Source organism: Pristiophorus japonicus, chromosome 14 (genome assembly GCF_044704955.1).
Source record: "Pristiophorus japonicus isolate sPriJap1 chromosome 14, sPriJap1.hap1, whole genome shotgun sequence".
NCBI lineage: Eukaryota > Metazoa > Chordata > Chondrichthyes > Pristiophoridae > Pristiophorus > Pristiophorus japonicus.
Genome location: NC_091990.1, coordinates 18,885,279 through 18,910,731, shown reverse-complemented (window position 1 = coordinate 18,910,731; position 25,453 = coordinate 18,885,279). Strand labels below are relative to the sequence as shown.

Sequence of the window (25,453 nt, the reverse complement as noted above, 5' to 3'; positions counted from 1 at the left end):
TTGAGAGGACAAATGAGGCCTCGGTTTAACGTCTCATCCGAAAGACGGCATCTCCAACAGTGTAGCACTCCCTCAGCACTGCACTGGAGTGTCAGCCTAGATTATGTGCTCAAGTCTCTGGAGTGGGACTTGAACCCACAACCTTCTGGCTTAGAGGCGAGGATGCTGCCCACTGAGCCACGGCTGACTGAACTGAACAAGGGTAGTCTCACTGAGCCAGACAATGGAGGAGAGAGGCATTGGAGGAGGATGGTGTGGTGATCCAGAAAAGCAACCCCTGCTGCAATAATGTGGTGTTTTTGCATTTCCCACATCAGTCACCCTGTGGTCTTTCTGAGTGACAGTGACAACCTGGGGATCGTTTTGTGTTGAGACTGGCCAACTAATTTCACATAGGGCAAAAGCCACCTTCAACACTTTCTCCAATACAGTTCTCTTTTTACAACAGTGTACACACACACTACTGATTTTAATCTTAGTAAATGTTTACTAAAGTTTACAAAGAGGTAACTAGATTCTGGTGGAATATGCGACAAAGAAGAAAAAAAATAAATTGCACTAAGTCCCAATTGCAAGCTCAGGGCACCTTTTTTAATGATGTGGTTTATATTTTTACATTTACCGAAGATTTAAGATTATTGCTCTCAATGGACCTATTAGCAACATACAGCATTAAACATCAAAGGCAGGTCTCACTGCAGCCTTACCTCACTAACTCGGAGTTTCCTCGTGCTCGATGGGACCAATTTTCCTGTCTCTCGGTGCGGAACTGCAGCCATGGTGTAGATTTCCTTGCTAGTCTTTTGCTTTGATCTGAGAAGCGCGAGGCTCAGCTTGGTGGACATGCCGGGTAGGTTGGGGTTGTACAAGCTGATGCACCAACTGGCGTAGACAGATGACCTCCGGTCAGTTTGCTCCATGGGGTTTGGCTTGGTGTACTTCAAGTAGCACCAACTGACGTTAGTGGTTGTGTGAAGGCTCGGGAAGTGGAGGACCTGTTGGACGTCGCCAACGTCCGTGATGAGAAAGGTGCTGGACTTCACGGCGCTGGGACTGGTGCTTGGCTCGGGTAAAGTGCTGGAGGCGAGTTGCTGAAGCTCTTGCAAGTGCAGAGGGGATCTCTCTCGGACCGTCTCCTGGGAATCTTCTTTCTTCACTGGCCCTAAAGGCGTTTTGCTTCTGTACTGGTGTCCCGGCCACTGCTTGTATTTCTCCGAAGGCCCGGGCGACTGCACGGAGGACTGTAAGAGGGACAGAGTTTGCTTTGAACCAGAATCCCATTCTTGGGAGGTTTGAGTAGACGATGCCTTCGATTCAGACGGGCGTTGTCTTGCTGGCTGAGGTTTCTGCAGTCTTGCAGTGTCCTCGACCCTTGAATGTATTGCACTTAAAAGTTTCACCGGTTCAGTGCTCTCTTCCGATTCCTCTTCAATCTCTTCCTCCTTGACGCGTTTTTGTTGCTGGGTCTCCATCGTCAGTTCTAGGCTACCTGCTGGAGACAACATCCGCTTGCTTCCACCAATGGTAGACGGATAACTATCTGTTCCGTACGTGCCCTCTGTTGGTGATGCGAGTGGTATATAACCCTTTCTTTCGGTCATGGGTAATGGTATTCTTAAGTAGGGTGATTGGAACAAGTCCCTGTGGTGGCCAGCAATCATCTGTGCCAAGTCCAGGCCGATTCCGTGCATTGCCGCAGTGCACACAAGGGTGCCTTTGGGCCTGCTGTCTTCCACTCTGCAGATGACCACCGTCGAAGGGCTTTCTGCCGACTGCGTCACCAACATCTGAGACAGAGTAGTGTACATCGGGCTGCCGTAGGTCGGCATGTGGGTCTGGACCCGGACGGGCACCACGAGCGACACCACAGGCCGCAGATGCTCGGGAAATTCGGTGATGGAGGGCTGCGAGACCGACAGGGACGCCGTGCCCGCCGACGGCATGGCCGAGGAATGGGCGGGGCCGGCCGCACCGTACTCGGGCTGCGGATGGAAAGGCGGCGAGCGAGGGGCCACGCGGATGGGGGGAGACAGGTGGGACGGGTGCTTTTGCTCCCGGAAATGGCCGCCGGCTTCTGCCTGCAACTGAAAGGCCAGCTGCGAGTGCACGGGTAGGAAGATGGCCGGAGGAGCGGAGGCGGGAGCCGGCCGCTGCATGTGCAGGAGCGAGGAAGGGTGAGCTGGCAACTCCACCGGCTGTGGCAGAAGCTGTTGTCCCGGCTGGAGCTGTGTTTGCCGGATGGGCAGCTGCGGCGACGGAAACAGGGGGTACGGGGCGTGTGGCACGGGGACGGGAGTTGAAAGCACCTCTGACATCCCCGGCGATGAGAGCAGTGACGAGATCTGCCCTTGTTGCTGAAGGAGATGCTGACCTGGAAAAGCAGAGAGTTGCTGCGGCAAGTATTGCTTCTGTGGCGGCACTGCCTGTGGTAACGGCGGCTGAAATACCTGGAAGGCCTCGGTTGGTGGCGGAGGGTAAAACACTTGGGGCATATCGGACTGCGGCTGTGAATCACTCAGCTGGCAGGGGTGAGGCAACGGAGGAGGGGGAGAATGATAGTGAGGACTTAGACCGTGGACAGAAGGTTTGCCTAACGCGTGCGCTGGCTCGTGCTTCTCTTGCCGCGTACCGGGTTTGGCGTCTTGCTCGGATTCGGCGTACCCGCTCAGCGACGACTGGTGAACCAGGAAGCACCGCCTCCGTTCTTTCAAAGGGGAGAGGAGCTTGGGGCCCAAGGAGGATTCAGAGGACAAGCTGCCGTAGTCAAAAGACTTGCTGCGTGCTTCGGAGGCTTCGGAAGGGCGTTGCCCGCTGGAGGCTTGTTCCGAGGAAGACCGCCTCATCTCACGTTGGTGATGGTGGTGACTGGGGACGGTCAGCATGTGTGAGCCCGGAGGCCTGGGGTGGATCTCAGGCGGCTGCCCGGCAAGTTCCTTCAACGAGGCGGCTTCCGGCTTGCTGTGCTCCTCCCGGTCAAACGACGCCGAGCGGCTGGAGCCATGGGAGATGCTGCTCTCCTGACTCGGGCTTCGGGTCAGCGTCACCGACTCGAAGCTCGATTCGCCCGACGACTGCGACATTTCCGCCAGGCGCAATCTCTTCTTTTTCGGCGGGAGCTTCTCCGTCGGGAACTGCGAGAGCGTTTGGCTCCTCTGCGGCCATTGGAACTCTTCGGGGGGTTTCTCTGGCTCTTTCGCGCTGGCTTCCTTCTCCCTCTCCGATTTATCTGGCTCCTCCGTTACAAGGATCTCGGGTACCTGGATTTTCCGTTGGCGGACCAACCGGGCCTGCAAGGGATGGTGGTGATGGTGGCGATGGCGAGGGTGCTGAGAGACTGGTTGCCAAGCTCCGGTTGGTTCGGCGTCACCGGTTTGGGAAGGATACTCGAGGGACAGGCTTTCCTGTGAACTCACACTGCTGAGCTGCTCGAGAAATTCGGATTTCTCGAACGAGCTGGGCCTGCTCAATGCGTTGGTATGTTGGATGACGGAAATTTCCTTCCCGGTCGTTCTTTTGCTGCTGCTGTCGGAGCTCAGGGCCGGAGGTGCGTACGATGATGTCTCTGTTGACGCGGGCCTCGGTCGGAGTCCTGGCTCTGAACTTGCTTCCGTCGCCTGCAGGGACTCGCTTTTGGCAATCGGCAGGGTCAGCACCGTCGGGCCGCCAGCAGTCTGAGACGACGGAGGCGCCGAGGACTGACTGACCCCGGCACCAGCAGCCGCACTCGGCACGGCAGAGGAGGTCGCCCGGCTGCCATAGTCTGCTGGGACCTCTTCGTCGTCCCCAAAGCTCTTCTCTTTCCTCCTCTTCCTCGCCGGCGTGAGCTCCAGCGACGGGCGCAGCTTGTAGTGCACTATCTGCGGCTGCACGTCGTGAGGTAGAGCCTGGTGTTCCGTCTCCCGGGCAACGTGCGCCAGGTAGGGCCGGGATCTCGGCGCGTGCAGTTCGGAGCAGTAATATTTCTTGTGGGTCTCGTAGTTGTTCCGTTTGCGGTACCGCGCCCCGCAGATGTCACATTCGTACATCAGCCCTTTCACCCGCGGGCCTTTCTTGCTCTTTTTGGTGGGGTCAGTCTCGGCGGGTTCCTGCTCTTCGCCAGACCTGCTTGGCAGCGCCTGCGACTCTTTCCCTGAATAACTACATTCCTCTGTCTGATACTCCATCCCCGCAGGCAACTCGATTGCCTTCTGCCTCTTCAGCATGCGGTGGTGAGATATCAGCCCGTGACTGAAGACCTGGTCGGGCTCCGTCATCCTATCGTCGAACGAGTAGCTTCCCTTGAACGCTGGCGGGAAACAGGTGCTACTTGCAGAAGGCATGGAGTTGCTTCTCGTCAGAGGCACTGTTTCGGTGGCACTGTGGACATGGTGGACTGCTGAGAATGCATGCCTGCTTGGATCTGAGCTCATGCTACTGGGGCCCAGTGACTTCAGGTCGAACTGGAAAGCATCTCTGGAGGTACTTGGCTTTGGAGACTCAATGCTACCGCGTCTCGATAATGAGGTCCTGCGAGGCTTGACGCTGTCGATCTGGCTGGTGTCCACCACAGCTTCGTTAATGGTGATGAGCTTGGTGATGTGTTCGATAACGTTTTGCTCCATTTGGGCTTTAGGCACGGAAAATGAAAGTGCGCCAGGCTTGTCTTCCGAGGCCATTTGCTGCGTCCGCTGAGTGGCGCTCGCCGCGATCATGGACGTTCGCTGGCCGTACCGACCATACTTCCCGAGAATAATCTCAGCGTAGGACTTTGCGCTGGTCTGTGGGGGACTGATCTGCAGCTCTGCGCTTTCTGACCGGGAGAAGTAGCCCGACTCTGTGCTCCCTTTGCTCCCGGGGCTCAGAAAGGTCTGGGATTGCTCATCGGCCAACGCCTTGCGCCTCTCGCTCAGCCGCAGTGCTAGTTTTTGCTTAATCGTGTGCGAGTCTTCCGACTTGTGGCTGAAGGAGAGGTCCAGGGAGGATTCTGAAACCTGCGAGCCTTCATCGAGAGATGGGGTTTCGCTTTGCTGCGCTAACATGAAGGCTGCTTGCCTGGGGCTCAATTCCTGCGCGCCGAATGAACTAGAGCCTGGAATGTGCTTATGTTTGGACGGCAAGTCGAGCGAGTGGCCCAATATCCCAGAAGTCTCGTCTTCCGAGTCTGTGCTTTCATCTCCTTCTGTATGTTCCTCGGGCTCGTCCCCGCTGAGTTTCTCCATCTCCAGACTGGAGGTGCTTGTAAACGCTTCTCCTTTTGTGCCCGAGACCAGCCCTGCTTTGAGTTTATGAGCGTGAGATTTCCTATGTTTGTACAAATTGCTTTTCGTCTTGAAAGAGAACCCACACGAATGGCAAGGGTAGGGCCGCTCACCCGTATGTGACCTGATGTGTTTTTGGAGCACGCTGGGCTTGGCGCACGGTCGGTTGCAGAACTGGCAGATGTACTTGCCAGGCTTCTGAGGCTTTTTGTCCTTCCTGGGCGCCTCCTCAGGTTTCAAAGTCACCTGAGTGGTGTGGTGGCCATACGCCGGCTGGGCAGACTGGGGGTCCTCTTTGGGAATGATGGGGCCACGGGAGGCGAGGAGGTGCCCGTGTGAGTGAAGCCCGGAGTGCACGAAAGGCCCAGAGGTGACGGACCCCCTCGGGTCGAACAGTTGCCACGAGCGTCTCTCCAGGGCCAGTTCTGGTTTCACAGGGGCCATGAATGCTGGTGGCATGGGCTGCTGCAGGAGCTGGGGCGAGGCGTGGTGCGACGGCTCGTAGGGATAAGCGCTGGTGTGCTTTGGCTGGTCCGCCGTCGGGGCCTGTTGCTGGGCGCGCTCCGCGGGAATCTGCAGCGGCCCTGGAAAACACGGCTGGGGTGGGATGGGGTCACCACCGAGGCTTCCTTGGGGATGAAGCTGGCCTGGCTGATAGGCAATGGCTGACCTTACACTTGGGGGAGAGACTTCACCCCTGCTTGACTTCCTGCCTGGACTATGATCAGACCTTCCTGTACTCTTCTGGCGTGCAGTGCTTGACTCAGGCTCCATGACCCAGCAAAAGGCTTCAAGTACTATTTCGTTGGAGTTTGGCAGGATTCATTTGCTAAATTTGTTGTCTTTTAGAAAATCCCTGTGCTGCTCACATTAGCCAAGAATGTTTGACCTGCTCCAAATGTTTATTGAGTTCGGATTCTGATAAAGTATTCCTGCTTGATACTGATGCAAAGAAAAGGGACATTTATTTAAAGTTCACTTCATGGCGAGTCCCTTTGAAGGCAATTATCAATCACATACAACTTCAAGATTGTCATTCCAAACGATTTTTCTGGGACCTCCTTTGCAGCTTCTCTCATCTTCCATTGTAACCTGGCGTTGACAGTATTCCTTCAAGATAAAAAATAAAATCCACAAACCGCAGTCAATTATTGCCTTTGTATGACACACTACAACAACACGCATTTATATAGCACCTTTAACATCGTAAAACGTTCCAAGGTGCTTCACAGGAATTTGACATTGCGGCATATACGGAGATATTAGGACAGGTGGCCGGAAACGTGGTCAAAGAGGCAGGTTTTAAGGAGCGTATTAAAGGAGGAGAGAGAGGCGGAGAGGTTTAGGGAGGGAATTCCAGAGCTCGGGGCCTAGGCAGCTGAAGGCACGGCCGCCAATGGTGGAGCGATGGAAATCAGGGATGTACAAGAGGCCAAAATTTTTTTGCACACTCAAAAGCAACTCAACTCATGCGCATGATTAAAAAAACGTTCTGACTGGTACATTCCCTGTCTTATGTTTGCTTTTATTTTGGGGAAAGGGGTATTCACGGGGAAATAAATTGGCACATTCCTGAAAAAAGGAAATGGGGAGAGAAATCAATGATTCATACCAATTTGTTTGACCTAAGCTCTTGCCGACTGCATTAGTTTTAAAAGACAGAAGTGACAATATAAGATGCAGTTTTGTTGTAAAAACTCAACTGGTTCACTGATGTCTTTCAGGGGAAGGAACCGACAAACAACTCCAGTCCCACACTGAGTGATCGGCCCCTGAAGTGGCCGATTGTAATACAATCGTTACTCGAGAAGGTCACCACCAGGTTTGGCAATAAATGTGGCGCAGCCCACATCCCATGAACAAATTAAAAGCAAAAACAAAGTCCCCATAGCCTCCACATCAATACTGAGGTGGCTTTTTGCACTGGGGGTAGTGGACCACAGTCTCCGTCCACCTCCAGTAAAACAGGTCAAAGGTCTCATCAACCAATCAAAAAAGCTAACTGAAGTAAAAACAGAAAATGTTAGAAATGCTCAGCAGGTCAGGCAGCATCGGCGGAGAGAGAAACAGAGTTAATTTTACAGGCTGATGGTCTTTTGTCAGAAGTGGAAGAAGCTGGCGATTGCAGAGTTTTTAAGCAAGTACAGAGCCAGGGACAAAGAGGTGTGGAGGAAAGAACAAAAGGGAAGGTGGAAGGCAGGAGTGATTAAATAACAAAAGAGATGCCGGTGCAAACAAAAGGGAGTGGTCACGGGACAAATGAGAAACAAATGATGGGTCTGGAGGAGCTGTAAATGGCAACAGTAGAACCATTACCAGCAGCAGCTGCCCACAAAAATGGGAGCAATGATTAGGATCTGAAGTTATTGAAATCAATGCTCAGTTCGGAAGGTTGTAAAGCGCCTAATCGAAAGATGAGGTGCTGCTCCTCGAGATTTCATTGAGCTTCAGTGTTGGAGGCCGAGGACAGAGAGGTCAGAGTGGGACGGAGAATTAAAATGGCAAGCGACCGCAAGCTCAGGGTCACGTTTGCGGACTGAACAGAGGTGGTCAGCAAAGCAACCACCCAATCAGCCGGCTGAAAAATGGGTCTTTGAGCAGCAGGCCAACTTGGCGATAAAGCCTCCGATCACCTGGTTGGAAATTAAGCAGCTTCTACACGCGGTATTAGGTCACAGCAAATTGGATTATTTCTACAATAATCTTAATGGCTTAAATCAATATATTGAGCCAGGACGCCTGTTCTGGGTGCTAATTGTATTCTGACTGTGAAAGTTAGATGGCATTGAAGCTTCAACATCATTGGAGACTGGGGATGATTATCACCCGTTGCCAGGTCACGTGAAAGTCATCTCATGGTCATTATATCCTTAACTCCCTGCCTGGATTCCTGTTGACCTCAAAAGCTTATCATGACTATAATATAACTGGTAACACTACTTCTAATTCACCATTTTGCAACTACCTTTAACGATTTAATTTTTATTTGCCAGCATTTTGGTTAACAAACTGCTAAATGATGTAACTGTCAACCAAAGATTACTATAGTTGTAATTACTCATGCTCTTCAAATTAACAGGCCAATATTTATCCCTCAACCAACATCATTCAAACTAAAACAGATATCTGGTCATTATCACATTGCTGTTTGTGGGAGTTTGCTGAACGTCATTAATTGAAAGTTACTTTGGGACGTCCTGTGGTCATCTCTTTTGTCATAGAATCATCGAAATTTACAGCACAGACGGAGGCCATTTTGGCCCATCGTGTCCGCGTCGGCCAACAAAGAGCTATCCAGTCTAATCCCACTTTCCAGCTCTTGGTCCGTAGCCCTGCAGGTTACGGCACTTCAAGTGCACATCCAAGTACTTTTTAAATGTGGTGAGGGTTTCTGCCTCTACCACCCTTTCAGGCAGTGAGTTCCAGATCCCCACCACCCTCTGGGTGAAGAAATTTCCCCACATATCCCTTTTAAACCTTCTACCAATTACTTTAAATCTATGCCCCCTGGTTGTTGACCCCCTCACCTAAGGGAAATAGGTCTGTCCGTTTATTGTAGCAATAAATTTGACATGAGGAGAACTCTAGCTCTTCTTCAAATGGGATCTTTTACATCCACCTGAGAGGGCAGATGAAAGACAGTGCAGCACTCCCTCAGCACTACACTAAAGTGTCAGCCTGGAGTATGCGCTCAACTCTCTGAAGTGTGGCTTGAACCCGCGACCTTCTGTCTCAGAAACAAGAGTGCTACCCACTGAGCCACGGAAGGGGGTCAAATTCTCTGCTTGGATCTAGCTGAGTTTCCAGCTTGCTGCATTAACTGATTCTCAAACAAAAGAGAGAACTGGGTTAACGAACTAAATAAATGTTTGTGTGAAAAATTACAATCGTTAAGGTTTGGGAAGTTGCAACACTTTTGTGCGGATCTCTACTGAGTTCCGGTGGTTTTTAACGAGCCTAAAAACTGTCTTTACGGTCAAAAATGCAGAGAGTGGGGGGAGTGGCAGGGATAGGGGAGAGGTGGTGCCTGTGTGGATGGGCGGGGATGCGGGCTGCGAGGACTGTGAAGAGGGACGTCACAGAGAAATTCGCCTGAAGCTGAAGGAATTCCGTGGGCCAAACTGGAGTAAAGCCAACTATTGGGAAGCTGTTATCACTCAGGGATTGTGCTAATGATAGATCTTATAATGCTAAGTAAAGGTTTCAGAATACTAAATGATTGAGCAAACAGCATTTAGCAATTTCAAATCTCTGCACGCCAAGCAAAACAACCTCACCATTTCCTCCATTTATTGAAGATTTTCCTGTTAGGACCCCGGGGTATGTAATTACCTCCTCCTCTATCCATTTGATATATTTATTCTCGTTTCACAAAACTACACTGGCTTATCTCATTCCATGTGATTCACTCAGAAAAGCAACCACTGCAATGTCAAACCTTCTAAGCACAGGCTGACTTGCCATTCTGTACCGACTCCATGCATTTTGTGCCAAACAAGCTGCAGGTGCTCTTATTTATTTATTTAGCAGTTGAAATTGAGTGTCATCCACTTAGACTGAACTTTTAAGGGTGAAAATTGTGTTTTCGTTATTTTTTTCTCTTAAGACTTTTGTTTATTAGTTACAAAAATATTGGAGATGAGGGGGGGAATAAAGGCCGTTTGACTGAAATTTGAGAATCATCCAACCGGGTAACGATGAGACAGTTTGGGTGGGGAAGTGGGGAACCGCGAAGATCGACATGTTGTCCGACCAATGGCGGGAGTGTGGGGGGCGGGGCAGTTGGAGGTCATGTGATGAAACCTCCAGGAATAGGTCCAACCAGAGCTGGTGAGCCAATCCCATGAATTCCAAGCAATTTAGTTCTGTTTGTGCTTGTATTTCCTTATCGCTGGTCTGTCCTGTATGGATTTTAGTAGGCCCGGACACAACTCTAGCATTGATTCAGGGATTACAACTTTGTGTAAATTTTAGGTGCAGAAGGCGATCAGTTAATTTCATTTCACTGATTGGAGCGTGGGCAGATACAGCAGGAGAGGTGGCAAGCAGCAGAGGAGCGGCGAGGTCGGGACAAAGGAGCGGCGAGAGATTGTAGAGCGACATGATCGGGGCTCAGGAGAGGCGTGAGTTCGGGGCCCAGAAGAGGCGAGGGCCCAGGGGCAGCACGGGCCAGCCCACACTGCGATATGTGTGCGCACTAGGTCCGTGCAGCAGAGCTGGTCTCCATTCGTCTTGGTCAATCCTTGCCACTGGACCAAGACCTAGCTCTGTCAAGCCCATGTGGTGGCTGGTGTGCAAAGGCCACCACACGTTAAAAAAATCCACGCACAGGCATCTTCCACCCTTCAACATGTAGTTTGGGATCTGGAATATTAGGTCCTTCATTGAAACACCTGTGAACTCATCCCTTTTTGGTGTGGAAGTAAGTCATCCTCGATACAAAGGATTGCCGAAGAAGAATTTCATTGTAGCCATATCGTTATTTTCTAGCTGTTATGCCCCATGAACTGTGTGCTATATGCAGTGCCTACCACAAACACATCTGTCTCCGAGGTTTCTATATTCTGGAGCATGCGAGTTATTTGGCTGAAGTGCACACACTTGTGCTTTACTGCGATCACGTCCCAAAAAATAGCCAACAATACTTACGACCGACCGACTATTCAATTAAAAGGGAATCAACATGTAGATTAAGTCTGACTGCCGCAGACAATTAATGAGAGTTTTTGTTGTATTCTTTCACACAAACAAGACCAACACAACCGTATTCAACCGGATCTGCAGAATGAGAATTGCTCATTTTAAACGTTTTTTTAAAAAATTGACTTATTTTGATTGTATCGCTCTTAAAAAGCAAACAGAGCTCCATTTTGTCTGACGGTCCTCATTATTTTTAATCAAACATTTCCCTGGCGTTGATGGCACCTTTGGGCTAGAAGGTGTTTTAAGTTTTTACCCTTTGATCGGAACTGGAAATGCATACAATTATTTTTTTAAACGCATCAGTGCTGATCCCAAATACCAACCAGCTCCCTCAACTTGCAGAGGCAGGAGCAGACAGCCTCGTTATAAAATGCTGCTTCAAAGTGCTGCTTTTGCTATTAATAACAGGCATGCTAATCACTGTATCTCCTCACTGTCTACAGAAGCTCTATTTTCAGAGATAACGAGCCTCAAGTAGGTTTTAATCATTAGAGATGCTTTCCCCAAGAAAGAATTTGCATTTCTGTAGCGCCTATCAGCACCTCAGGATGTTCTAAAGCACTTTACAGCCAATTAAGTACTTTTTTGACATGCAGTCATTGCTGTAAGGTAGGAAATGCGGCAGCCAATTTGGGCACAGCAAGGTCCCACAAAGAGCAAATTAGATAAATGACCAGATTATCTGCTTTTAGTGTTGTTGGTTGCGGGATAAATGTTGACCAGAATACCGGGGAGAACTCCCTCGCTCTTCTTCAAAGTATTGCTGTGGGATCTGTTACGTCTGCCTGAGTGAGCAGACGGGACCTCGGTTTAACGTCTCATCCATAAAAATGGCACCTCCGGCAGTGCAGCACTCCTTCAGCACTGTGCTCAAGTGTCTGGAACGGGACTCGAATCTTCTGACTCAGAGGCGAGAGTGTTACCACTAACAATTATCGACTCCTGATTATTGTAAAATACTGCGGTCTTTATTTACACATTAATGGTCATATATGCTAAGCTGCAGAATAATGCTGTGGTTAGTTATGTTATGTAATCACAACTGATGAAGCTCAGGAGCTAATTAGTTGATTGTTGGATGTAGAGGATTGTTGGAATCCGGGATTAGAAATTGAGTCCCGTTCCCCTGCTTTGAGTGCGATAAATCAGAAAGAACAACAGATTAAGAAGCACACCGGTAACATTTGATCCCCATAAGAACCACCGGGATGGGTGTTGAGTCTAGGAATATTGGATCACTAACAGTTAGTGCAATTTTATAATGGCCATTTAAACATACATTTAATAATCATTTTTGTATCTTTGTCACATTATTTACTTGTTATTTCCAGTAACACGTGTCCAGTTTATAAGGAAAGTGAGATTAGACTGGTTCCGCTACCCTTCTTTCATTGGGAGGTTTTGTGACCTGCTCTTGTTATGTTTTTTCCTGTGCCCTCAGTTTATCTGTTACCCTCATGTTTGATGCGTGCAACCAGCACCTGTTCACTGCTGATTTGCTGCTTTTAATGTTGCTTCAAATACCTCCCTATGTCTGTCGCCTCCTCAGTTCTACAACCCTCCGAAGTCCATACGCTCCTCCAATTCTGACCTTTTGCGCATCCCCAACTTTCGATGCTCCACACTGGTGACCGTGCCTGCAGCTGTCTCGGCCCTAAGCTCTGGAATTCCCTCCCTAAACCTCTCAGCCTCCCTCCGCTCCTTAAAACCTACCTCTTTGATAAATCTTTTAGTTGCCTGTCCTAATATCTCCTTATGTGGCTCGGTTTCTGCCCTGGGAACCTATGACTTCACACCCGGTAAGTGAGAAAATATCACCTAACATCCCTCCCAACTTCCCATTCTTTAAATTGTGCCTCTTGGTATTATTTCAACCCTTTGCCATATTGAGCAATTTGCTTGGCTCAGTTATGTCAATTTCACTCACATGTCATGAAAACCTCTTTTTGACATCTCTTTTCCGAAGAAAACAAGTTGCTTAAAAGGACCCGGGTTGGGCACTCAATAAAACCATCACCGTGCTGCCAATCAATTTACATTGGAAGACAGCACTGTTGTAAATACGACTGCAGTGAAGTTCCACACGAAAATGCCTTGGCATTACAGATTGAACATCTATCACAGATGATTGGGCATCACTAGGGGCATTCCCACTCTACAGATTACCAAACCCAAAAGTTGAAACTGTTAGACTGTGTAGTTTCCTGCCTTAGATTTCAGTGTTTGTGTCAGCCAGTGGCTCAGTGGGTAGCACCCTTGACTTGAAGTCAGAAGGTTGATGGTTCAAGTCCCACTCCAGAGACATGAGCATAAAAATCTAAGTTGACACTCCAGTGCAGTACTGTGAGAGTGCTACACTATCGGAGGTGCTGTCTTTTGGATGACATGTTAAACTGAGGCCCCGTCTGCCTCTCGGGTGGACATAAAAGATCCCATGGCACTATTTTGAAGAACAGGGGAGTTATCTCCGGTGTCCTGGTCAATATTTATCCCTCAATCAACATCACTAAAACAGATTGTCTGGTCATTGTCACATTGCTGTATGTGGGAGCTTGCTGAGCTGCTGCATTTCCTACAATACAACAATGACTACACTTCAAAAGGTACTTCATTGGCTGTGAAGCTTTGGGGCGTCTGGTGGTCATGAAAGGCGTTGTATAAATGCAAGTCTTTCTTTCTTTTCTTTTAGTTTTTCTGTACGATGTTTTACTAAAACCAATCTGACCTGAACTGATTTCCACATAGTTCTGTTTCTTACTTACATCTGTGAGGGACAGATTTTGGCCTTGAAATTCAATGGCGCTGTCCCCATTTTACAGGCCTAAAATGGACGCCTAAAGGTCCAATTTGCCGTGCGCCACCCACCTTATTGGTTAGGGCTGCAAAGTAGGCGTTCAGTGTGTGCACCTGAAACTGAGGTTAAACCCATTGCACATGGAAATCAGGGGCCGAATGCCTGTTTCACACCTGTTTGCCAAACTGGTCTGTGAATGTGCCGTGCGTACTGCGATAAGTTTCTTCAGGTGTTCAGCAGCTAAACCAGCCATCCTTAAAGGGACAGGCATCTGAGCTGCTCCCAGCCACCGCTCACGGCCCTCCCCCCCGCCGCCGCCCCCCTCCCCCCACCCCGCCAATTGCCTCCTCCCCCAGACTCTCAGGAGGCCCATGTGATCTTGCTGTCGCCTCTGCGATTGGCGGGCTTCCAACCTCGGCAGCGACGAATAGCGGCCTCAGCTCACCGGCACTATCCCAGTGAGGCCAGTGGATCAATGTGCCCTGGTCTGGCCACGGGCTTCATGGAGATCGCTGGGATCGTGGCCCGATTCGCACACAATCCAATTTCGACCTTTACTTCTGTTCATATTTCCTGATGATTTTTTTTTTAAGCTGTGAGAGGAGAACCCCGGTTTCTCTCGGCTTCTGGGATTACTTCATGGTTTGGAGTTGGCTAACCCTTAAAAAATAATACTGTGGGCGGGAAATGTGTGATCAATCTGCAGTGCAGAGGCTGAGCCTGTTGGCCCAGAGTTGGACTGCTTTGGCTATTGGTCTTTGTGAAGACTGACATTTCTTGGCCTCTGAATACATAACCTTGGAAAAGAGGAATGTTCAATTCTTGCACACTGGCTGGACATAATGCGGGACAGGTGCAGTCTGCAAACTCTTCGACACTGCTCCAACAATGGGTCTTAATATCAAACACTGAGTGGCTGCAGCATGATCGTTCCATTTCCTCTATGAGTGAAACTGCCCAACCAAATATTGAATCAGTCCACACACTGCTGTGGATATTTGCCCTCGGGAGCTGACTTGAGTCTGTCCAAGCTCATTTCTCTTATGACCACTGTCCTGTCAGCCAGTTGGAAGGAGAGACCTAGCGAACAGTGAGCTACAGTTGAACCCGGGCTCCAGAGACTGCCTTCTGACCCCACCGGTCCCCTGAGGCTTGGATCTTTGGACCCACTCCAGACCGAAGGGGGCAGCGATCTTCCCTGAGAAACACAAATGGTCCAATGTAAACCAAGTGTTGCAGAGGCTCGATGTTGGTCCCAGTCCAGCACTCAGATCTGGCATCAATTGCCTTTCATTTATCTCACTGCGCAAGGAGAGAGCACAGAGAGCAGAAATATCATACTAGTGATACTACTTTAAAGAAAAAACTTGCTTTATATAGCGTATTTCACGACCTCAGGATGTCCCAAAGCGTTTTTCAGTTAATTAAGTACTTCTGAAGCGTAGTCGCTGTTGTAATGTATTACTTGCGGCAGCCAATTTATGTACAGCAAGGTCCCACACACAAAATGCAATAATAACCAAATCATTTGTTTTTAGGTCTTGGTTGAGTGTTTTAATATTGGCCAAGACACCGGGGAGAACTCCCCTGCCCTTCTTCGAAATAGAATCGTTTACATCCACCCGAGAGAGCAGACAGTTTAACGTCTCAACCAAAAGTCGGTACCTCCGACAGTGCAGCACTCCCTCAGTGCTGAGTGTCAACCTGGATAACCGATAAGGGAATAAAGGGTTATGGGGAGCGGGCAGGGCAGTGGACCTGAGTCCATGATCGGATCAGCCATGATCATATTAAATGGCGGAGCAGGCTTGAGGAGCCAAATGGACTACTCCTATTTCTTATGTTCTTATGGATTATGATCTTACAATCTTCTGACTCAGAGGCGAGAGTGCTCCCCATTGAGCCACACGCTGGCCCTATTCGAGGACTTGGACTGAGCACAAAGTCAGAGCTCAGTGCCCCTGTGCTGCGTGTGACCTGCGTTGGAGCAGATCTGTCTGACGTTGCACAAAGCACAAAATAACACGTCTGCAAAAGGGGGAAATTCTGAGGAAGAAGCTCATTAAAATTCAGTTAGTGCAACTGGTTGGGGACTTGAATTTCTTGTAATTTTGTGTTGCAAAAGAAAAAATACAAATCTAACTCGCTGTTAAAAGTCCATGATGACTGATGTAACACTCACTGCAAGTGGGGTTGCCAACTCTGGCTGGATGGAATCCTGGAGGTTTCACCACATGACCTCCTCCCTCCAACTGCCCCGCCCCCACGCACCCCCCATTGGTCACCCAACTTGTCAATCCTCACGGCGCCCGCCTTCCCACAACCAATTGGAAAGTGAACAGACTCTTTGTTACCCGATTGGGTGATTTGTGACTGTCAGTCAAACAACCTTTCTTTCCCAACTCATAACTATCCCGAATAAACAGAAGTATTGAATGGAAATTATTTGTTTCAATACTTCTGTGATTTTTCTCCCTGTGGTTGCTCCCTGTGGTGTCCTGGAGATCAATCTTCTCCAGGGCAATTAAGGATGGGCAACAAATGCTGGCCATGCCAGCGACGCCCACATCCCAGGAATGAATAAATTTTTTTTTTTACTAGAGACTCCAGGAAAATCCTGGAGGGTTGGCAACGCTACCTGCAGGAGATTCGAGCTGTTTTTGGAGATTTCAGGGTTAGGACGGTTTGAATTGAATTTATCCTCGTAGCAGGAGAGAGTGTGGATTATTTACCACGAATCACCACACACCCAACAGCAGAGGAGAGAAAGTTGGAAAATAATTGAAGGACAATTACAGTTATGTACTATTTCAATACGTCTGATCGAAACTGCTCCTGTACCTGTTGTTCCCGAATTTGGTTCTTCACAAGCTCCTGTTTTAGTTATATCTGCAAAAGGAAAAGACAAAGCTTGATGAGGGAAAATGGGAGAGGCTTTTGACAGTCTGCGTACTGGTACTGCTGCAGGCAGAAGTGCAGTAGTCCCTGCATTTACCACTGAAATCGTCTGACGTTTTCTTTTCCCATTTTTTCCCTTAAAATTTAATGCAGCACTGCGGTGTACATCTCTGGTTGGACGTACTCCTGGAGGTGTCATCACCTGACCTTCTGCCTCCGACTGGCCCCGCCCTCACACTCACAGCATTGGTCGTCCGCGGCATGTCCACCCTCGCCCCGCCCCGCCTTCCCACGGCCAATCGGAAAGCCAGCAGACTCTTCGTTATCCAATTGGATCATTGTTGACTGTCAGTCAAAGAGTTTGTTTTCATCCCATCTGCAATATTTTTACAACTAATAAATGAGCAAGGGAAATTGTAATGTATTTGCTTCATGGGTTCTTTGCTTAAGAACTTATAGCAACATATTGCTGTTAAGAACTAGTTGGTTTATTAACAAATGTTTGACAATTCTCTGCCCCAGAGAACTGTGGAGGCTGGGTCATTGAATATATTTAAGGTGGAGATAGACAGAATTTTGAGCGATAAGGGAGTGAAGGGTTATGGGGAGCGGGCAGGGAAATGGAGCTGAGTCCATGATCAGATCAGCCATGATCTTATTGAATGGTGCGGCAGGCTCGAGGGGCCAGGTGGCCTGCTCCTGCTCCTATTTCTTATGTTCGAATCACACTACACATTATCAGTTCATCCACTTGGTTCACAACTGCATACCTCATCGTGTATGACCTAGACCCAACTGGCTGGGGTTTTATTGAGTCTTGTGAACATCACATGACTGGCTAAGCCATTCACAATGCAATAAGCTCTACAAAGCTATTAGTATCCTCACAGACGCATATATTACAGAAATGAAAAAAAAACACTATTTTTCTTTTTAGCCTCCCTATGGTTTTTCTCCCGGGTGTTGCCAACAGCAGTGCCCTGGAAATTAATCTTTAATCCCTGGAGACTCCAGGTTAATCCTGGAGCGTTGGCAACCCCTACTGTGTATCCCCTTTAATCCTGGTACCACCCTCCCACCCGCTCCACCAACATCCCCATCCACCCACCACTTTCTGATCACCCATCAGTTGAAAAGCAGCTTAAAAAAAACCCATAGTAATTGGGGAAGAAAAAGGGAGAGAGAAAATTAACTCCTACCAAAACATAGCAAAGCAAATATTTCCTGTTACTTCACCACAATAGTTATTTCAGTAGTCACCCAGTCTGACAGCAGATGTGGCCAATGCAAACAGTTGTAGGAATGCGAAGGGCCAATGAAAACAACTGTAACACTTTCAATTTACAACACTTATAGATTCAAATCTGTAACCCAGAAAGTGGGGCTATACACCAAAAGGTTTCAAACTGCACATCAGCCGCGCAGTGCTGTTGCGTGCAGCCTGTGGTGGGGCACCGAACATCTGTACAATGTTACGATCTGCCTGATATTCCCCCAAACGATTGCGAAACAAACACTGTTAGTTCTTGGCAAAAGGGGAGGTGTTGTGGGCACGACGGCTAATTTCTTTTTCCATCGATCTTTTCAAGTGAAATAGAGTCGCCTTTGCTTGGTGTACGTTGGGGAGTTGTAAACTCTCGGCAGGTCAATTGTTAATTTTAAATCAGAGATCGACAGCTTTTAATTAACCAAAGGTATTAAGGGATATGGGGCAAAGACGGGTATATGGAGTTAGGTCACAGGTCAGCCATGATCTCATTGGATGGCGGAACAGGCTCGAGGGGCTCCTCCTGTTCCTGTGACCCTATAGGATAGCCCTGATATCTCAATATTCCCAAACCAATTCGCTGTGGACTAACTTGATCATGTTCTTGCTGCACGGAATTGAAGAAACATTGTCACCTGTTGAATTTTGCCGTTAAGGATTTTACGGATGTTTAGACCGAGTTGTTTACAATCACTTGGTCAGCTGTGGCTATTGAGAACATAAAGACACAATGCACCCATTAATACCCTAATAATGTAGTCATTCACCGGCATCTACGAGGAATCAGAGACATGACGTGTGGTGAGTGCAGCGAGCTCGGGAGGTGACTTTGGACCTGTGGGTCCCAACGCTCTCCATCACTGGGGGGGGGGGCTTTGTCGCCTCGTGTCTGGATCTGTTGTAGACTCATTGATTGCCCAATTGGTCAACAGCTCCATTCTCGTTGGATCACGTGGCACTCCCATCCACCACCTTCAACATTCACTCTCTCCACCACCGGTGCACTGTGGCGGAGGTGCGGTGAATGAGGGTGCGGGGCCCAGAAGAGCCGAGGGCCCAGGGGCAGCACGGGCCAGCCCACACTGCGATATGTGTGCGCACTAGGTCCGTGCAGCAGAGCAGGTCTCCAGTCGTCCTGATTAATGCTTGCCACTGGATAAAGGCCTAGCTCTGTCGAGCCCGTGTGGTGGCTGATGTGCAACGGTCACCACATGTTAAAAAAATCCACGCACAGGCATCTTCCACCCCCTCAACTGGAGTTCAGGACTGGAACATCAGGTCCTTCATTGAAACATCTGTGAACTCCTGTAGAAGCAAGTCATCCTCGTTCGAGGAACCGCCTATGATGATGATGATGAGAGACACTGACCGGAGCAGTCTCTGTGCTGTGGGTGAGATGAAAACCAGATTGCGGGATCTCAAAGAGGGAGTAGTGGGGGAGAGGGGCATGTAATTACAAGAACACACTCAGGGCTTTGGAGAGGTAGGGAAGATTACCACTCCCTCTTGTGATTCTGAGGCTATAATAGGAAATGGTTGGAGAGGGTGGAGTCGTTTAAGGCAGGCCCTTTGAGGAAGGGATGATGACAGCTCTTTTGAAGGGGATATGGATGGTGCCAGAGGATAGAGATGGACCAATGTTATCAGCTTGCAGAGAGCTGAGATGAGCAAGTTGGGTGCTAAAGAGTTGGGATCGGAGGCAGCAGAGGTGAACTCTCGTGGAAGCAAGTCACCCACTTTCGAGGGACCGCCTATGATGATGACTAATGAGTACATGCCGAGGTTGAGAGACTAATTTCGGGTGAGCACTCACGGATCACGGACTATAAATTGAAAGGTTCTTCAAAACGCCTTTGATCTAGTTGCCTTTGTGCCCCAATGTGATCGGTGTGCCTGAACAGTGATTTACAGTAACTTCCTAGCTTTTGTACTGTGCGTCTCTATTTGTAAAGCCCAGGATGCCGTATGCTTTCTCAGCTTGTCCTGCCACCCTCAAAGATTTGTGTATGTGAATCCACACGTCTCTGTTCCTGCACCCCCGTTAAAATTGTACCCTTTGGTTTATGTTGCCTCTCCTCATTCTTCATACCAAAATGCATCAATTCACATTTCTCTGCATTAAATTTCATCTGCCATGTGCCTGCCCATTTTACAAATCTATGTCCTCCTGATGTCTGTTACTATCCTCCTCTCTTTACTATATTTCCAAGTTTTGTGTCATCTGCATAGTGTGAAATTATGCCCTGTATATCCAAATCCAGGTCATTAATATAGATCAAAAAGAGTTGTGGTCACTACTGAGCCATGCCTGACCAAGTGATTGTACACAACTCGGTCTAAACACCCGTAAAATCCTTAACAGCAAACTTCAACAGGTGACAATGTTTCTTCAATTCTGCACAGCAAGAACATGATCAAGTAACTCCACAGCGAATTGGTTTTGGAATATTCAGATATCAGGGCTGTCCTATAGGGACGTGGGAACAGGAGGAGGCCATTTAACCCCTCGAGCCTTTCCACCATTCAATGAGATCATGGGTGACCTGTGACCCAACCATATATACTCACCTTTGCCCAATATCCCTTTATACCTTTGGTTAACACAAAGCTATCAATCTCAGATTTAAAATTTACAATTGATCTAGAATCAATTGCTGTTTGTGGAAGAGAGTTCCAACCTTCTACCACCCTTTGGGTAGAAGTACTTCCTAACTTCACTCCTGAAAGATCTGGCTCTAATTTTTAGACTGTGCCCCCAAGTCCTAGAATCCCCAACCAGCAAAAATAGTTTATCTCAATCTACCCTATCAGACCCCCTTAATAGCTTTAAAACTTGGATCAAATCACCCCTTAATTTTCTAAATTCTAAGGAATGCAATCCTAGTTTGTGAAAACACTCCTCGTATCCAGGTTTCATTCTGGTAAATCTTCGCTGCACTCCCTCCAAGGCCAATATATCCTTCCTAAGATGTGGTGCCCAGAACTGAACACAGTACTCCGTGACAGGGGAGGCTGAAGTCCATTGGATTGTGGGGAGTGAATTCTATCATACTCTGTAAACCGCTGTGATTTTTGCGATAGATAAGTAATATTCCTGGCACTAGCCCCAGGTTCCGGTAATTCTAACCAAGTCCCCTCCATGGTAACAAGGCCAAAAACACAAAACGCTTGAAATATGTAGCATCTGAAAAGAGTTGAGACAGGTTAATGTTCCAGATGGAGACCCATTGCCAGCTCCTACAGACCTGCTGTGCTTTCCCAGCATTTTTCCTTTTCACTGTAGATTTCCAACATTGTTGGATTTATCCCTGTGCCTCCCAGCTTTCTTTACACTATCCTGTCCTCCTTTCACCTCACTGCGACTCACCTTCACGGAGTGGGCAGTCGGTCCAGGGCCTCCTACAGTTCGACAGTTTAACGCACGCTGTTGTAAGAGGGGCCAGCAAGGCACAGTGCCCATTAAGCTGCAGGACAGATCTGGTTACTCCCCATCAGTGAGACCGGTCAGATCTCTGGCCAGAACTGAAACTCAAGAAAGAACTGTACTCAACTTCCACTGTCGTAAAGAGGCAATTAATCAGCACCTTATCACAGCACCAGCCCACTCACGGAATTGCTTACGGTACCTTTAGAGTGTTAGACCTTCCAAATGCTGTAGGCTGTGTGGTGATCTATCACGGTCAATGTGAGCCTAGACGTGCCGCATGCTGTCACTGCTACATCGCTGGTTGCCATATCCCGTGCCCAACCCTGCACAGCTATTGTGTATAATTGGAGGCTATTGTCACTGATTAGGGACTTCCATTGCGATGGAAATCAACTTTTCCTTAAAATGGACATCCCACACTCAAATCATCTCCCAGGGAGAGACTGAAGCTAACTGGACGGGGAATACATAGCGGAACTTATGGATTGTGGAGTAACACATGTAGTCCACACTCTGGCGTTCCCACACGTGATTATAAAGGGGGTTTTACGGTGTACTCGAGTGAAGAGATGCTTCAAACAGAACATTGGGCCAGAGATTGCTGCAATGGTAGCAAATCGTGTGAATTGGGCTTTTACGCTCACCTCTGACATTGTGCAAACTGCTGGGACGATAACACCGCAGCGAGGCCAATGCTGCATCTGGGACCTCACCAATGCCGGGCCAGTGGCTGAACTCCTTGACCAATGAAAGAAAAGAATTGAGAAAGAAACGGAGCAACTGGCGGAAAAGGAAATGGGGCGAATTAAGAGTCAAACCAAATATATAGAGATAGAAAGAAAGAGAATGGATTAAGAGTGAGAGAAAAAAAATGAAGACAGAAAATCAAAGAAAGAAAATAAGAAACCAGAACAAGGAGAAGAAGTGGGCAAACTAACACAGGTATATTTGGGAACTGTTAGTCTTTGAAAAGTTAATGAGTTAATGGTGCACAAAATGTACAAACATTCTGGACTCAATAAGTATAGATCCAGCCATCCTGTCCATCATGATCAGGAACAAAGGACCTGCTGCCATAGGTATTGCTGGACAAAAAAAGACCAAAGTCCATCTAGTTCACCATCTACCAGCCTGGTCGTCGCATGATATAATGACAATGAGGTTGTTGACCAATCACAGCAATCAGTCTCTATCAATGAGTCTACATCAGAACCAACCATGAAGTGAGGAAATTGCCAGTGGTGGAGAGCTTTGGGAACCAGAGGTTCAAAGTCAACATTTTCCTCCTGAGCTCGCAACACTCACCACACATCACGTCTTAAATTGCTCATATACTGTAACCCAAAATGTTTTTTTCTGAACGAAATCGATCTAATTTGCATTTCTGAGTGTCGAAACAGTTTTGCATCCTGAAAATGAATGCCTTCTGACACCAACAGGAATGTGGGTGGCAAGATTGGCACAAAAATGCTGCCAAGACAAATAAAAGGTTTAAAAAACACCTCTAGACACCATTCCCTTCCTGCTGGAATGAGATTCCAGAGCTTCATTGTTCCTTGTCTGGGCCTCCAAGGCTGAGCATTGTCATGGCAGGGCCATCAACCACGACATTATCAGGGTCCTCGACGGCATTAATTACCAGTCCTAAATGGCCGTGGTGGGAATAATTCGTAATAATGCCATAAATCCAGCAATTTCAGGATCAGCATTAACTTCAATCGGGGAGGCTCACGGCGAGAAGGGACTTTTCTGGCTAATATTTATCCCTCAGCCAATTATTGCTGAAACAGATTATTTGGTCATTACCTCATTGCTGTGCGCAAATTGGCTGCCGCGTTTCCTGCATTACAACGGCGATTACACTTCAAAAGTACTTTATTGGCTGTAAAGCGCTTTGGGATGTCCTGAGGTCATGAAAGGCGCTATATAAATGCAAGTTCTTTTATTCTTTCATTGGCTTTGATGAGGCTAACAGAAAATCGTTCAGCAATTTGCGGACAATCAGAATTCACGACGTATCTCTTTTACTCCGCAAATTGCTGGATTTTTTTGCGCATTAATAATGGCGAACGCCATTAATGCATCATTACAATCCCAGGAATTTCTGGACGATTACATCAGCAATGCAGCATAATGCAGGAAAGCAAAGGCGCGTCGCACAGAGACACCACCAGATGGCGCCAGTGTGCTCATTTGATTCTTTTTTTACACACACATCTGCTTATATACATTTAGCAATTGTAAATACGGGTATTTTATTTGTCTGCTGTATAGAAAGTCTGTCGAGCAATGGCTGGTGGACAGAAACAGAGTAAAAACGGGCCTGTAATTGCCGAACAGCATTCGTAACCCCGGCATCGTTTGACGGTGCTTTAAATTGAGGGACCTGGGTCAAAGGTCACACTGCAGGTGCCCTCCCCTCACGCCAAGGTTAGAGAACGGAGATCAGTGAGCTGAAGGGTTTTAATAAAGCTGAAGGCTGTAGCTGGAAAGGGAATTCATCCTCATAGTGGAGGATGTTTCAAAATTCCAACCTTGTGCCTCCAAAGGGTTAATTCCGCCAGTTCACAGTCTGCCTTCCCTTCGTGACATCCCTGCTGTTCTCAAGGGTGCACTCCTCGTTTCAGTGCCAAACAACTGGCACAGGACCGCAGCTGTGAAAGTTAAGCATCGATTGCCAGAAGATAAAGGGAAAACTACCTCAGATGACAAAACAGTGATTCCCAGAGGACCGGGCATCCCCCCTGATGAGATTCAAACAATCCACAACTCAATGCAACCCTCGCCGAAACCCTGGCAGCAATCAGTTGCTCCAATCAACCATAGCCGCCCTGGGTTCGGGGAGCAAAATGTAGCCAGGTTTTCCTGCTCATGATTTGCTCTCCATTTTGCATCAGCTGTGGCTCAGTGGCCTCGCCTCAGAGTCAGAAGGTCGTGGGTTCAAACCCCACTCCAGGACTTGAGCACATAATCAAGGCTGACACTCCAGTGCAGTAGTGAGGGAGTGTGGCACTGTCAGAGGTGCTGACTATTAAGATTTCGCCGCTATATATTTTAGCCATCTCCCAGGCTTATCTTGAAGGCACTGCCTCCTTCAGGGGAGTTTCTCAACCTCAGGACGTCCCAAAGCACTTTGCTGCCAATTAAGTACTTTTTTGAAATGTAACCACTGTTATAATGTGGGAAACGCGGCAGCAAGGTCCCACAAACAGCAATGTGATAACCAGATAATCTGTTTTTAAAGTCATGTTGGTTGAGGGATAAATGTTGCTAGACCACTGGGGAGAACCTCGCTGCTCTTCTTCAAAATAGTGCCATGGGATCTTTTATGTCCGCCCAAGAGGGCAGGTGGGTGCTTCAACAGTGCAGCACTCCCTCAGCACTGCACTGGAGTGCCAGCATACAATTTGTGCTCACGTCTCTGGAGTGGGACTCGAACCCACAACCTTCTGACTCAGAGGCGGGAGTGCTATCCACTGAGCCACAGCTGACGCAAAATAGAGAGCAATCAAGAGCAGGAAAACCAGGCTAAATTTTGCTCCCCCTAGGCTGGGGGTGCTATGGTTGATAGGTGCACCCTTACAGCTATCCAAGGTGAGATCAGCCGTTCTATGGTAGTTTAATTTGTGACAGGACTGAACATCCCAGATCAGCGACAGAAGTGTCAGCTGTGGCTCAGTCTCTCAATCCAATCTTTCGTTCCCTCTTTTTATTCACTTGGTTTGACACCAATTCACCCGATTTCCTTCTCCGATTTTTCCTCTGTTTCTTTCTCAATCCTTAAATCTCATTGCTTAAGGAGATAGACTGTTGGTCACGTTCTTCACCCAGATGCCCCGTTGCCCTCGTTATAAACTCGCATTGCCAACATGTTACAGCGCAAACCTTTTTTGAGCTGGATGGTATGAGGAGAAAAATCCAACACACGGAGCACGCCCTAGCAAAATCTGGACCAATATTCTGACCTCGAGCCAGCAAGACATCAAGCCTTCTGGGCTCTCCTCCCTGACAGCTCACCAGTCCCATTTCTGGGGGGGAAGGGCGGCTAGGGGGGGGAATTCCCCTCCACCCCCCTCCACCCTGAACGTCATCCAATTGGAGGTGGGGGCAGTGAGGAGTAGAGTTGA

The 25,453-nt window shown here is 48.3% G+C and overlaps 1 protein-coding gene and 1 long non-coding RNA gene across 3 annotated transcripts in view; both read right to left on the bottom strand.

Moving 5' to 3' along the window:
• LOC139279766 (transcription factor HIVEP3-like) overlaps window positions 1–6,011 on the bottom strand; it is a 71,700-nt gene extending 65,689 nt beyond the window's left edge. Inside the window, exon 1 of the mRNA XM_070898970.1 lies at window positions 708–6,011. Within this exon, the coding sequence (XP_070755071.1) occupies window positions 708–6,011 (5,304 nt within the window). The remainder of the gene's footprint in view (window positions 1–707) is intronic.
• Window positions 6,012–6,185: 174 nt separating this feature from the next.
• Window positions 6,186–25,453, bottom strand: part of LOC139279768 (uncharacterized) — a 33,220-nt gene continuing 13,952 nt past the window's right edge. Inside the window, exons 1-3 of one of the 2 annotated variants that reach the window (XR_011596522.1) lie at window positions 21,267–21,671; window positions 16,576–16,623; window positions 6,186–6,347 (exon numbers count right to left, since the gene is read on the bottom strand). This is a non-coding gene — a long non-coding RNA (uncharacterized lncRNA). Of the gene's footprint in view, window positions 6,348–16,575; window positions 16,624–21,266; window positions 21,672–25,453 lie in introns of those variants that run through there. The other variant, XR_011596521.1, reaches the window with a different exon arrangement.